The following is a 14,441-nucleotide window of genomic DNA, read 5'->3' on the forward strand; positions in this document are numbered from 1 at the left end:
ATTGTATAGCTGGATCCGGTTATGCTGTTTTCAAAGATATGCCTTTCAAAACTTTTTCTAGCTATTACTAACACAATGAACGGATTTTGTGTTTCATGTTATAACATCACATACTAAAAACAACTTTCTACAAACTCCAATGATGAAAATTTTCAATATAAGAAACCTCCCACTTTGTAGGGGTTTTTTTTTCAGTGTTTCTGACATTTGGCCCTCTTTCCTTTGCAAAACTTATCTTGGGGAACATCAGCATGTACAATTGTAATATACAGTATTTTTCGACAGAAGTCACATTAGATGAGAGACAAATCATTACTGGAGCTACACAAGGAAAAGAGAAAAACCTGGGAATCACATACACAGCCACTGATGCTGCCAGAATTTCAAGTACATGATGAGAATCTTAACAAAATGATAATTCTGGAAAATCAGAAAAGCCTTTTGGCATAATCACTCTGCAGTATCTTGATGAACACTGTAAAACAGAAATCATTAAGATAATGCGCCAGATTCATCCCTGATATAACTCTATTGTCTTCATGGGAATTTAGCCCAGTAAGTGCGCATGTATATGATGAAGCATCAGAACAAAAAGTACAAGCTAGGAGGATGTTCAGTATGAAACATGAGTTGTATAAAGTACTATTACACAATAAATAGAAATAAATATAATGCACATCTCAGGTATACCATTGCTTAAACATGATTCTGCCAGCAGAAAGGAAATACAAAATATTCATTCAAACATGGCAACAGCATATATGTGTGAAGTGACAGGAGTGGGTGAAGCAATTCCTGTATTTAGGGCTGTACACTGTCCTTGATTCACAGCTAGAGACTCCATTAACATCTGCAGGAGTTGCCCATACTAACAGAGAAAAGTATAGAGACAGATTCATAGTTGGTAAAGTGCTTTGGCCCGTCTCAGGATGAAAGGTGATCTATAAATGCATCTATTTTAAAATAGCACATTATAATGACCTCCTCACACATTAAGCTGTGGGCACCTTTGGCTGGCTTGTTGGAAAAGGTGTGTGCCCCTGTAAGGGCTAGAGAGCCAGGGAATGACTTTGCTGCAGCTGATGACCAGGTCAGCATGGGGATGTTGATCCATCCCTCCCAGGTTTACCAGAAAACAGGGGGGACTCTAAAGGTCCATGCTGGTGCAGGAAAAGCCCTCTTTTACCTGAACCAGACGGAGCAGCACCTATTTGTGGAAGTAGTGAAATCCCAGGTTTTGTCAGGCTTTGCTGTGGGTATTGTGTTATTTGCTCCTTTCTTGGGGTGCTGGGAAGAAATTTTTCCTTCACTGCCAGATTGGCCAAGGTGAAGTGGGGTTTTTCCACCTTCCCCACAGCGAGTTTTAGGGGGCTTAGTTGGGGCAAACATGAAATGGGAGTTAGGCTATAATATCACACATCCTCACATGGTTGGGCGGATGTCCATTGCCAGTACTCCTTAGGGAATGGATACAGGGATCAGATAAAGTGGATTGGTAAAGGATTTAAGAGAGCAGAAACAGGAAGTGTTTGGGGCTCCTCCTTTATAGCCACCCCCTAGCCCTCATTTTGGTGAGGTGCCAGCAGTCAGCTGGCTGGGGACCAGGATGGGTAAGGGGGTAGGCTGATGGAAGCCCCCTGGGTACATAGTGAAATGATTATGGAATTACCTACACTGTACACTTTTATCTGCTGGGTACTCCCAGACATTTAAGAATAAAGTTGTGGCCTAATTACACACCATCTAGTGTCTCCTGTTCTTCTTCCAGCGCATATGGACAATGTGTACAGTATATTTATTAAACCCTGTATTTATTAAGCCCTTAGGAGTTTGTTCTCCTTAGGCCTATATAACTAGTATTTATATTGAGGGCAAATTATATGTGCCTGATTAAAGGCCCATTGAAGTGAATGGGAGTCATCCGAAGTGTCTAAGGAGCCAAATCTTACTCCTTCCTTCTGACCATAGGCAAAGAGCTGAACTGCAGCAGTAGAACTGTCTCTCTTTCCCCCCCCCTTGGCTCCCCCCCCCTTACACATAGCCGGTTCAGGCAGACTGTGTGCAAGAGACCAAGACTTGGCTGGTGGAGAGCATTCCAGGGCAGGTTAGGAGGTATGAGGCACAGAAGCAAGAACACTTCTGTGCTGCTGCAACGGCCCATAGCACTAGCACCAGGGATGAGCCTGCCCTTAAATGTCAATTTGGTGGCTTTGCGGAGGGCCTGGGAACTGCACATATTGTCCTTCCCACTCTTCTGACTGTGTTTTAAAAAAGTTAGCAGTGCTGCCTCCACTTAGGGTCCCTGGAGGCTGCACACTTGGAAGCTTGGTCTTCCTTTTTTTTTAAGATTTCTTAATTTTAATCTGTAGTATTTGGGTTTCTTATCCACCATCTGTTAATTTGTTTTTGCAAATGCTAGACTAGGAACCACACACATTTAGCACCTATTCTCTTCCTCTCCTCCAATAAAAGCCATGACTAAAGAATTATTTAGCAAAAGATTAATCCCCCATTCCCTCTAATTACCAATGTGGGGTTGGCTGTTCTTTAAAAACACACCACGTGCACCCCTTCTCTACCTCTCCCCTAGTCACACACCAAGTACACATCTCTCTTATTTCCTCCAGGATTTGTACAGGCTTAGAACCCCGAGCAGTAGTTTTCCTGCACTTGTTACTAAGCCACAAGCTTCCCTGAGGCCAAAATGATCAAAACCACTGACCAGTGCACCTCCCTGTTCATTTTCTGCTGTTAGACAATTGTTTTTTCCCCCAGATAATTTAAAAAATAAAACTCGCCAGCCTGTGAGGTGGTTACTCCTATGGAACTCATACCCCAGATGGGAAGATGAATTGGCTTTCACATGCATGAGAAGACAGGGAGATCCTCTCTCATCTTAAGCTGATATATGAGTGTCCAACATACATAAAAGGCCTGGTCCACCAGATAGCATTCACAGCCAGCCAACCTGCAAATGGGAAAGATGGATGCTCTCTGGTAGATGAGGCCCTAAATATCAATGCATATATATATAATACTCCTGGTTCAACTTATTTTGTATTTAATGCAATGCAACTACTTTGGATACTATTCAAAGTATAATGGACCAAATTTTGCCTTCAGGTACGTATCTCGCCTTTGTTTTAACTGAATATCATGTACATATCTGAGAGCAGATTTAGCCTAAATGTAAGGTATTAAATACATAAGTAGAAAGTTTATTTAGGTAATTATCATTTACATATATTTCATTGTCTAATTCTGAGCTATACTTTTAATATTAAAATCAATATTACAAATAACGATAATGGTGCCTTTCATTTTCCACAGTGAAAATAAATCCTGGAATAATATTTCTCTGTGTATAATATCTATCTATATTCTGTGAGTTGTAGGATTATCCCTAACTTCTATCAGACTCAAAAACTAGTTAAATGTGTCATCTCTAATTTGTGAAAATACTACATTTAGGATAATAATCTCACTGTTATGTATTTCTTTATACCATTCATCTGAAATTATCAGGAACTTTTTCTGAAATTTTTATCTTTCTCTGCCAGACTATTTTGTAAACGGATGATTTGCTTTTGGAGACATTAGACAATTTTGAATTAGAATTGAACAAAGTTTTCTGGAAAGTTATTAGGTGAATTAAAAAGGAGGTAAGAAAATATGATTATATCATTAGTTTAGGTTTCCTCAAAGAGGTGTCACTATTCTCATTTAGAATTCTAGAATCTTAGAAATGTAGGGCTGGAAGGGACCTCCAGAGGACATTTAATCCATCTCCCTCACTGAGACAGGATTAAGTATACCTAGACTATCCCTGACAACTGTTTATCTAACCTGTTCTTAAAAATCTTCAGTGACTGGCATTCTGTAATCTCTTTAGGTAACCTGTTCCAGTGCTTAAATATCTTTTATAGTGAGAAAATTATTTTAAAAGTTAGAGGTTTATTGGCAAGAATTTGTCTGCAAATATTTTTTTTTATTGGGCCAGATTTTGCTCTCAGTTATTCAGGTGTAAATAGGGGAATAATTCCATATCCTTCAGGATATCGTTCATGATCAAATTCTGCTCATAATTACTTTGGTTTAAATATAGAAGTTGAGAGCAAAGTTTAGTCCTACATTTTCATTTCTATGATTGAGAGCAGAATTTGACCCAATAAGTATTATTACATTTTTGCTTTGTGGAGTTTTGCGTGTCCAGAAATACTGAAGAAAATGGAACATTTTTAGGAGTTTGGAAGTTCTGAGTGGATTGAATTAATGTGTTTTATTTTTCATTTAGTGCTGTAATTATTCTATGAAAATAATTTTGGCTGATCCTTTGAAGCTTGCTAACGATCTCTATCACAGGATGTCCATATTTTGCTAATATGGGGCAGATTCTGATTCTCTTACTCATATAAAGTAAAATTTTATTCCATGAGTAATCCCACTGAAGTCAATAGGGGATATTCATGGTCAAGTGAAAGTAAGACTGGTTAATATATAAACTATGGCCATAAAAATACCCACCCTACATTTAACATACTGATAAAAATGTGTGTGTACAAAGTAATGTTTCCTTGTATGACATATAACTAATAGAAACATAGATTTATAAAAATATATATATTTAATAAATAAAACTGCATTTTATTTCAGATATAAACTTTTGCCATGTTTAAAATGAATAATAGCAAAAAGGTATGTGAACACAGTCTTGAAGTCCTTAAATCTCAATCTGAGATGGGAATGAGACCTGCATATATCTATTTTCACCATATTATAAATGTAATGATACGTGATATTTGTATCAAGGAAAAATGGATATTTTTCATATTTCAGATGTAACTCTGTTCTCCACCATCCCCACCAAATATAATGTGAAAGAAAACAAACATTCTGTTTGACTCTCGTAATACTTTGTATAACAATTCCAAATGGTTAGTTTAGAATTGCTTATGTATGTTGAAAGCAAATTCTGCAGAGTTCATATAATTCACAAATGATCATGCCTTAACCTAAGTTCTGAGATCTTTCCAGGAGCATCATGTACGCTTCTTCCAAAGTTCTGAGCTCTGAGGCAGGATGCTAAAAGACTCCCAACTGCCATCTTCTTGGGTTGCTTCAAATAAAAATAACAAACAGTCCTCTTGACAATATAAAAGGCCACTTCTAAATCTTCCAAAGATGATATCTAGTAGATCATTTAAGTAATGTGCAATAAGCTGTGATGGTCAGGACTATGGGTGAACTTTGACACTCTTGCTATTTCATATACAAGGTTGTTCTAAAGCATATAGCATGAAAGACATCACTCAATGTCAAAAGACCCAATAGTCTTTTTCATGGATAAACTTAAGTTTTCTGATGGTCGATAGGAAAGGGAGCTCATTTTTGTTGTTAGCCTTGGATGTGCTCTGACATTTGGTGGAATGTATTTTAGTAGCTGCAGGAAATATTTTTTAAACTTTTTTCCAAAAAAACCATAAAGAAAGGGATTCAAGCAGTTGTTGAAGTAAGCTATGCAGATGGTGAAGGGCATGGCGGTATCCACAACATCAACAATTTGGCAATCTGTTATGATACGTAGCTGGATTAATACATCCAGAAAGGTAAACACTTGATGAGGAATCCAGGAAAAGAAGAAGAAAAGTACTATTGCCACAATCATCTTAAAAATCTCATCATTTCTGGTCTTGTTTTTCTGAATTTGGTAAGCCTTCTTCAGCGTCTTCCAGATTAAGGTGTAGCTTGTTAAAATTATCAAAAAGGGAATTAAAAAACCCAACATGTTCTTAGATAAACCTAGCCCAACAGGCAGTGTTGTATTATGGGTCTTGTACCGAAAAGCACAAATTGTCATATTCATATTCTCAACAAAAAATACATCACGGTGAATTAAGACAGGCAAACTAGCCAGTCCTGCTAGCAGCCAGATGCCGATGCAAGTTATTTTGGCAACAAGCATGGTGCGCCGAAGTCGGGACTTCATTGGATGTACTATAGCCAGGTAACGGTCAATGCTAAGACATGTGAGTAGAAACACACTGGCATACAGGTTGAAACTTACCACAGCTGATGCTATTTTACATAAACAGTTGCCAAAAGGCCAGTGGTATTCCATGGCTGTGTAGGCTGCCCACAGTGGCAAAGTCATTAGGAAACACAAGTCAGCCAGGGCTAAATTCAACAGAAAGATGCTAGCCACAGTCTTTAATTTCATGTAGAAGCAAATAACAATGACCACCAAACTGTTCCCAAATATGCCTACAATAAAGATGATGCTGTAAACAGTTGGAACCATAATGTATATATAGCCATGCCTTCCTGAAACGGGGCAGTCAACATGGATTCTTTTAACAGTCTCTTCGGTAGATGAATTAAGGCTCATCTTGATCTTTTCCGCTGCAGGTTGGTTTCAGGCACAATATAAACTTTATCTGGAGGAAAAAAAAAATCACGAGTGAGGATTTTTTGCAATTAAATTTCAAGATTGTACCTTATGTAGCAATGATGAATCCAGTTCACTGAAGGAAATTTTAACTACACTTCTAAGGAAATGAGGATGTGAGAAATTAATCTACTTTTCATTAACTGAACATCTTCATTTGATTCAGTTGAAGTCTGGGTTACAGGCCAAATCCTTAACGAGCCCTTGTTCAAGCAAAATTCCTATTGCAAACTGATGGGCAAACATTTTCCAGTTCTTTATATTTCTCTCAATGTGTTCTGTCTTCTCTTTGTATTAATGTACCCGTGGCTATACATGCTTATTTTATGTATTTAACACTACCAAAATCCTTAATTCTTTTTAACCTCTTATCATTGTATTTATTCTATTTCATTTTACACTCCCCTGGCCATATCTTGCCATCATTCTTTATGAAATCAGAATTTCAGTGCACAAATGGATGTCGGGATAGGACCTTTGGTTTGTTTCAGGTGGAGGCAAACATTCAGTGGTTTGTTCTAGGAGTACAAACTCACAGGTCTATTTTCCCCAGAGCCTTTGCACAAAACTCCCATTGATATTAACTGCCTCAATCCTGTAGTTGTTTCTTGCCTGGAACTCTTATTGACTTCAGTGGGAAATTCACACAGAGAATTTCTATGTAATTGGACCTAGGTGGAAATGATATGCCTGGAACAGGTAGAATATAGGTGTTGCTGCACAGGACCAAATATGGAGTATGATACAAGTTGTGTATGATATTTAAATCCCCTGCCCACGTTTGCTCTCTCATTGAGCCAATGACGTATCTCACCCAGCCCTGTTCTCTGATTTGGGATGAGATCTAAAGCCAGGTAATGAATTAAGGGCCTGATCAACTCTCGTTGAAATCCACAGGAATCTTTCCATGGACTTCAGTGGGACTGGATTGAGCCTCTGCATTGCACTGCCCAATACCAAAGCCGTAACAAAAGAACAAACCCAGCTAAGGGAATCCTCAATACTGGCCCACAAACAGTATGAGGCAAAACTCAAACAAGGAACAAACACAATGCCCAAAATGAAAAGGAGTACTTGTGGCACCTTAGAGACTAACCAATTTATTTGAGCATAAGCTTTCGTGAGCTACAGCTCACTTCATCAGATGCATTCTGTGGAAAGTGTAGAAGATCTTTTTATATACACACACAAAGCATGAAAAAATACCTCCCCCCACCCCACTCTCCTGCTGGTAATAGCTTATCTAAAGTGACCACTCTCCTTACAATGTGTATGATAATCAATTTGGGCCATTTCCAGCACAAATCCAGGTTTTTCTCACACCCCCCTTCCCCCCCCCACAAACTCACTCTCCTGCTGGTAATGTCAGTACTGTTCTGGAAGGTAAAAACCACTCCACTCCATTGTATCCAATTAGAGACAGGAAATTTTTTTCTTCCCATCCCCAGAACTGGAAGTCAGCTGCTTCTCTAAGCAAACCAGCAGGTATGGTTTATATACCACAGTCTTTAGTGGAGAACAGCAGGCTGAAACTGACAACACTCAAATGGAAAAGTATTACTTATAAGTTGCCTTATTGCATACAAAAGAAATGGGGAAAAGAAAGAGGATGTGTAGCGGCATTTCACATTTTTCTGTGGTTCTGTAAATAAAAAGGAAAGTTTTCATTTAGCATAAATGATTCCTTTATTTCTATGACACTATCTTTCTAATGTCACTGCAGTAAATACTAAAGATAGTAAATTTCCATGGTTCCAAATGTCCTTGCTTTCTGTTCCAGTTCAGTCATGGGGAAAAAATTGAATTTTAACCACCTAAATAAACAACTCTGAAATACGGTGAGAATTTTGTATCTGTCCCAACATATGTTTAGCTGCTCTCTGGAAGCCATGGCAAACTATATGAATTGTGTTGAAGAGATTTGCTTTGCAGCCTTCAGAGGTTTGCCAGCATTTCTAACTCTCCGAACATGCACAAAACCCAGAAGACCAGAGCCTCAGCTGCTATAAATTGTGATGGCTCCATGGATTTCAATGGAACTATGCCTGCTTACACCTTCTGATGGTTCAGCCCACAAAGTGTTCTTACAAATTCTAAAATGATATTTTTCATAACATTTTAATTGTAAATGTAAAATTCTGAAGTGCTTACTCAGGTAATACTATTAAGAAGGACAATAGATCTTTGCCAACTGAACTGAACATGCGTAAGGACTTTAGAATTTGGCTCAATATTGATAGCTTCTTTTTAAGGCAAGCTAAAACTCAGATTCAGTATAATTTTCAATGAGGCTGCAACTTAAAGCAGAAATAGCTAATGACTATATGCAAAAAAGCCTCCCTGTGATAATAGGCAGAGAATAAAAAAAAACGCAGGTAATTACATTTTAGAAGAATCTTCTGTCTATCCAGGCTACTTTTTCAATAATCGTAAAGATGATGTGCCAAATGGACCAACTTACTCGGATGTCTTTTAGATTCTATACTTAGATGTCATGTTTGCCAGTTCATACAGTAAATATGATACATGTGCCATAAGGCTAGAATTTTATCTAAAGCTGTGAATTCAGGCTTGGTACTTATTTTGTTCTATGGTATCTGTCCTCTAATGTTCTTTCGACATAGTAGTTTAAGCCTAATTTCTTAGGACTATTTAGTGGTTACATAGGCAGAACTGAGTGGGTCTTACAACTTAGTGGTCTGTTGCATTCACCAGAACTGTAAACACATAAACCACTTACAAATTACACATCCCAGTAATTTAGATTGAAAAATATGATGTTTAATTGACAATGGAAAACAAATCTGTAAAAATCCAGGGCCAGATTGTTTTTGTTCCACACTGAAACTTTTAGAAAGGTTTCAGAGGAAGGAATCACAGCTCCTGTTACCTCTTCAGTTAGTACCTAAATATGGATCTAAGTGCCTAAATTTAGGAGCCCAAGTGTGAAAAATGTTGGCATAAATCTACTAAAAATATGTCCACGCTGCGTAAACATGTGCAAATTGTGTGAAGTCTATTTTATGGGGCACCTTTGGCTTTGCTAGGGCTTCTGTGGTGTGCAAGGACAGGCAATGGAAAACTTCAGGGACTAATACTGATACTTTGTTGTTGCTCATTATTTGTACTGCAGTAGTACCAGAGGTTCCAATTAAGATCATGCTAAAAGTTTTACATAGACACAGTGGGAGACACCTCCTGTCTCAGACAGCTTAAAACCTAAATACACAAGACAGACAATGGGAGTATTATTTTCCCTTTTTTAAAAAATGGGAAACTGAGGCACAGAGAAATTAAAGCTCAGATTTTTAAAGGTATTTAGGTGTTCTGCTCAGTATTGCAACATCTACCTGACTTAGAAGTCTACGGGCTTGTCTACTGAACTAAAAGGTACCTAGTTTGTACCAATGTAGTCTTGTTAGAAGAGGACTAAGTTAACGCAAACTATGTATCATGCTGGCAGTGCCCGCATGGGGGAGTTACAGCACAACACTTTGGTGCTCACTGCAGTTCACACTCCTGTAGTCTGCACTGCAGCACAACATAGAAATAGCTTCGGAGTATGTCTACACTGCAGTTGAAGGTATGATTGCAGTTTGGGTAGGCATACCCATGCTAGCTTTAATTTTGCTAGCATGCCTGAAAACAGCAGTGAAGACACAGTGGCTCCTTACCCAGGATTCAAGGGAGGCTTGTAAAGCATACACAAGCTGCCATCACACCTCCGACTGCAGTGTCAACATAGCCTAAGTCTCACTGAAAGTTAATGGGACTTAGGTGCCTAGGTGCCCAAGTCACTTTGGCCTTCCAGTATTTAGCCGAGGAATGCCTGAAAACCTTTACAAATCTGGGCCTAAGTGACTTGCTCAAGATCACACAGGAAATCAGGCAGAGTCAGAAATTGAATTAGATCTCCTGAAGCTCAAGCCAGTGCCTTAGCCACCAGACCATCCTTTTACTTTAATAGGTTGCTCTTTTCTAAAAATGGAGTGAGCCTCAAATATGTTTTTTTCATGAGTAATGATCTGTTAATGCCTCATTTATCCTTCTGATACACTTCCTTGTTCTAGGAATAATGCTGGATTTACTAAACTGATTAATTTAAAAAAAGCTAAAAGGGCAATTTCAAGATTTCAAGCTTCTTAGGAATTACATGAAGACTGGAATATCTAATTAAATGTAGCTTTAAATACAAAACTTTTATCAAGAACTACAATTAATTCCTCCCAATCTCAGCAACTCCTTCTGTAAATTACAATCTAGGTACCTTGTTTGTTACAAATGCCTCAAAAAAACAAAACCAAACCTAAAAACCTCCTAACCAACCCTCAGTTATTTTTACCATTTTTTTCAAGTAAAAAAGTCACGCTAAACCCGCTAGCACAACAAATACCTTATATTCTGATTATCAGTGGCATGCTAATTTATTAACCCCTCAGGGCTCAAATTCATGGCTGTCCTTGCCTCACAAAATCTGGAATGTCACAGGTTTTAGCTTTATGGCCAGTCACACTATCCAGAGCTTATAAGGAAAATAGCTAATACGCCCCTGAAGCACGTTGTGGAGCCACCCAACACGATATGAACTCGTGTGAATGCATATTTTTGTAACTTGTGCTCTGCAACAACATGATCCATCTTTTCATAGCTTGCCTCAGCTCCAGGCTGGGACTGTACAGTCTATTAGTCATTATAGCCCTTCTTCATTCATATAGAATCATAGAAGTATTTGTCCAGAAGGGACCTCCATAGATCAACTAATCCAGTCCCCTGCACTCAAGGAAGGACTAAGGGCAGATTTACCCTACAACCTAAGTCGATATAACTTGCATTGCTTGGGGATGGGGAGACTTTTTCACACCCTTGAGCGACGTAAGTTTCATGCTGTCCACATCGACGCTATGTTGGCGAGAGATGCTCTCCCACTGACATAACTTCCGCTTCTTGACGAGGTGGAGTAATTATGCCCATGGGAAAGCGCTCTCTCATCAGCATAGCATGTCTTCACCCAACGTGCTGCAGCACTGCAGCTGCATGGATGCAGCTGTGCTGATGTAGCACTGTAGTGTAGACTTGCCCTAGTAATAACTAGCCCATTCCTGACAGGTGTGTGTCTAACCTGTTCTTAAAAACCTCTAGTGATGGAGGTTCCACAACCTCCCTAGGTGATTTGTTCCAGTGCTTAATCACCCTGACAGGAAGTTTTTCCTAATGTCCAACCTAAACCTCCCTTGCTTCAATTTAAGCCCATTTCTTCTTGTCCTGTCCTCAGAGGTTAAGGAGAACAATTTTTCTCCCTCCTTCTTGTAACAACCTTTTATGTACTTGAAAACTGTTATCATGTCCTCCCTCAGTCTTCTCTTCTCCAGACTAAACAAACCCAATTTTTTCAATCTTCCCTCATAGGTCATGTTTTCTAGACCAATCTAGACCCATTTCTCCACATCCTTCCTGAACTGGACATAATACTCCAGTTAAGGCCTTATCAGCATGAAGAAGAGTGGAAGAATTACTTCTTACAACACTCCTGCTGATACATCCCAGATTGCTGTTCAATTTTTTTTGCAACCATGTTACACTGTTGACTGATATTTAGCTTGTGATCCACTATGACTCCCAGATCCCTTTCCGCAGTACTCCTTCCGAGGCAGTCATTTCCCATTTTGTGTGTGCAACTGATTGTTCCTTCCTAAGTGGAGTCCTTTAATTTGTCCGTAATGAATTTCATCCTATTTACTTCAGACCATGTCTCTAGTTTGTCCAGATCATTTTGAATTTTAATCCTATCCTCCAAAGAACTTGCAACCCCTCCCAGTTTGGTATTCTCCACAAACTTTACAAATGTACTCCTTGTGCCATTGTCTAAATCATTTATGAAGATATTGAACAGAACCAGACCCAGGAATGATCTCTGCAGGACCCCTATTATATGTCTTTCCAGCTTGACTACTAATAACTACTCTATGGGAATGGTTTTCCAACCAGTTATGCACCCATCTTATAGTAGCTCCATTTAGGCTATATTTCCCTAGTTTGTTTATGAGGAGGTCATGTGGAACAATATCAAAAGCCTTACTAAAGTCAAGATATACCACATCTACCACTTCCTCTCATCCACAAGACTTGTTAGCATGTCAAAGAAAGCTATTAGGTTGGTTTGACATGATTTGTTCTTGACAAATCCATGGTGACTGTTAGTTATCACCTTATTATCTTCTAGGTGTTTGCAAATTGATTCCTTAAAAATTTGCTCCATTATCTTTCCGGGTACTGAAATTGCAGACCAGTCAGCTTAATTCCCCCAGGTTGTCCTTATTCCCCTCTTTATAGATTGGATTTATTTGCCCTCTTCCAGTCCTCTAGAATCTTTCTTGTCTTCCATGAGTTTTCAAAGATAATCACTAATGGCTCAGATATCTCCTCTGTCAGTTCTAGGATGTATTTCATCAGGCCCTGCTGACTTGAAGACATCTAACTTGTCTAAGCAATTTTTAACTTTGTTCTTTTCCTACTTTATTTTCACTGGCATTCACTATGTCAGATGTCCAGTTGCTACTAACCTTTCTGGTGAAAACTGAAACAAAAAAGACATTTAACACGTTTATCATTTCCAGATTTTCTGTGATTGTCTTTCCCCCATCATTGAGTAATTGGCCTGCCCTGTCCTTGGTCTTTCTCTTGCTTCTAATGTATTTGAAAAATGTTTTCTTGTTCCCCTTGATGTCTCTAGCTAACTTAATCTCATTTTTTGCCTTGGCCTTTCTAATTTTGTCCCTACATGCTTTATATTCATCCTTTGTAATTTGACTTATTTTCTACTTTTTGTAGGACTCTCTTTTGCATTTCAGATCATTGAAGATCTCCTAGTTAAGTCAGGGGAATCTCTTGGCATAGTTCCTATCTTTCCTACACAGTGGGATAGTTTGATCTTGTGCCCTTAATAATATCTCTTTGAAAAACTGCCAGCTGTCTCAAACTGTTTTTCCCCTTCGGCTTGCTTCTCATGGGATCTTATCTACCTACTCCCTGAGTTTGGTAAAGTCTACCTTCTTGAAATCCATTGTCTTTATTCTGCTGTTGTCCCTCCCATCATTCCTTGGAATCATGAACTCTATCATTCCAGGATCACTTTTACCAAAAGACAATTATAGATTTGAAGGCTGGAAAGAACAATTATCAATCATTATATCCTCTAGTCTTACCTCCTGTATGCTAGCTAAGAACCTGATTCTACCAGTGTTGTGCTGAGCAGGACCTTACTGCATGAGCAGATCCATTGATTCCAAGTAGTAAGGTCCTACTCTGTGTGTAAGGTTGGTGGAATTGTGACATAAGATATGTGCTGAATACAACTGTGGATTTCATAGTCAACAGTGTCATGTCTAATGCAACATTTGGTAATGTCCCTCTGCAGAGGGGTTAAGTATTTTCCTCTCAAAACAGGCTGCAGCTTTTTATGGTTGTGAAGTCTACAAATCTTGAAGCACTTCTAGTAACCAGCAGGAATACTGGGCTTTCTCAGTAGATTGGCCCCACCTTTAGAATTTATTCCCTTTGGCAATGCACCATGTAGCTAAAGTCTAGTGTGCTTTGGGGTATGCATCAGTATTTAGGTTTTGACTTCCCCCTCCTGCTCACATGGTAGCTAATGTTTCTGGTGACAGTGGTGACCTTGATTAATGCTAATTATTCTTGTCTGTGTTTTAAATGTTTGTAAACAAGCACCTACCTTATATGTTCTAAAATTCATTACAATCAGCAATAAAATCAAGTTTGGTAATTTGAGCCTGACCCTGTAAGTTTGTGAGCACTTTCTGTGAGGTACTGAATGGCCTCAACTCCCTTTGAAGTGAGGGGGGAAATAAGGAAGTTCAGCATTTTATAAATAGAATCAGGGTGTTGGCCAGGAAAGAGTTTTGAAATGCTGTACATGAATACTAAATTAACACAGCCATTTCAAAGTTAACAGGCCAAGCTCATTTCTGGTGTAACATCA

General features: G+C 38.7%; 1 protein-coding gene across 1 annotated transcript; it reads right to left on the minus strand.

Annotated features, from left to right (window-relative positions):
- Positions 1-5,111: 5,111 nt before the first annotated feature.
- Positions 5,112-6,428, minus strand: AGTR1 (angiotensin II receptor type 1). Its single transcript, XM_073358777.2, has one exon. It carries the CDS (start codon positions 6,383-6,385, stop codon positions 5,306-5,308), a length of 1,080 nt encoding a protein of 359 aa, XP_073214878.1. The 5' UTR covers positions 6,386-6,428; the 3' UTR covers positions 5,112-5,305.
- Between the last annotated feature and the right edge of the window lie 8,013 nt (positions 6,429-14,441).

The sequence above is a fragment of the Lepidochelys kempii genome, chromosome 9 (genome assembly GCF_965140285.1).
Source record: "Lepidochelys kempii isolate rLepKem1 chromosome 9, rLepKem1.hap1, whole genome shotgun sequence".
NCBI classification, from domain to species: domain Eukaryota; kingdom Metazoa; phylum Chordata; order Testudines; family Cheloniidae; genus Lepidochelys; species Lepidochelys kempii.

Coding starts and splice junctions, on each gene's coding strand:
- AGTR1 (XM_073358777.2), bottom strand. CDS start 6,385: ATGAGCCTTAATTCATCTACCGAAGAGACTGTTAAAAGAATCCATGTT.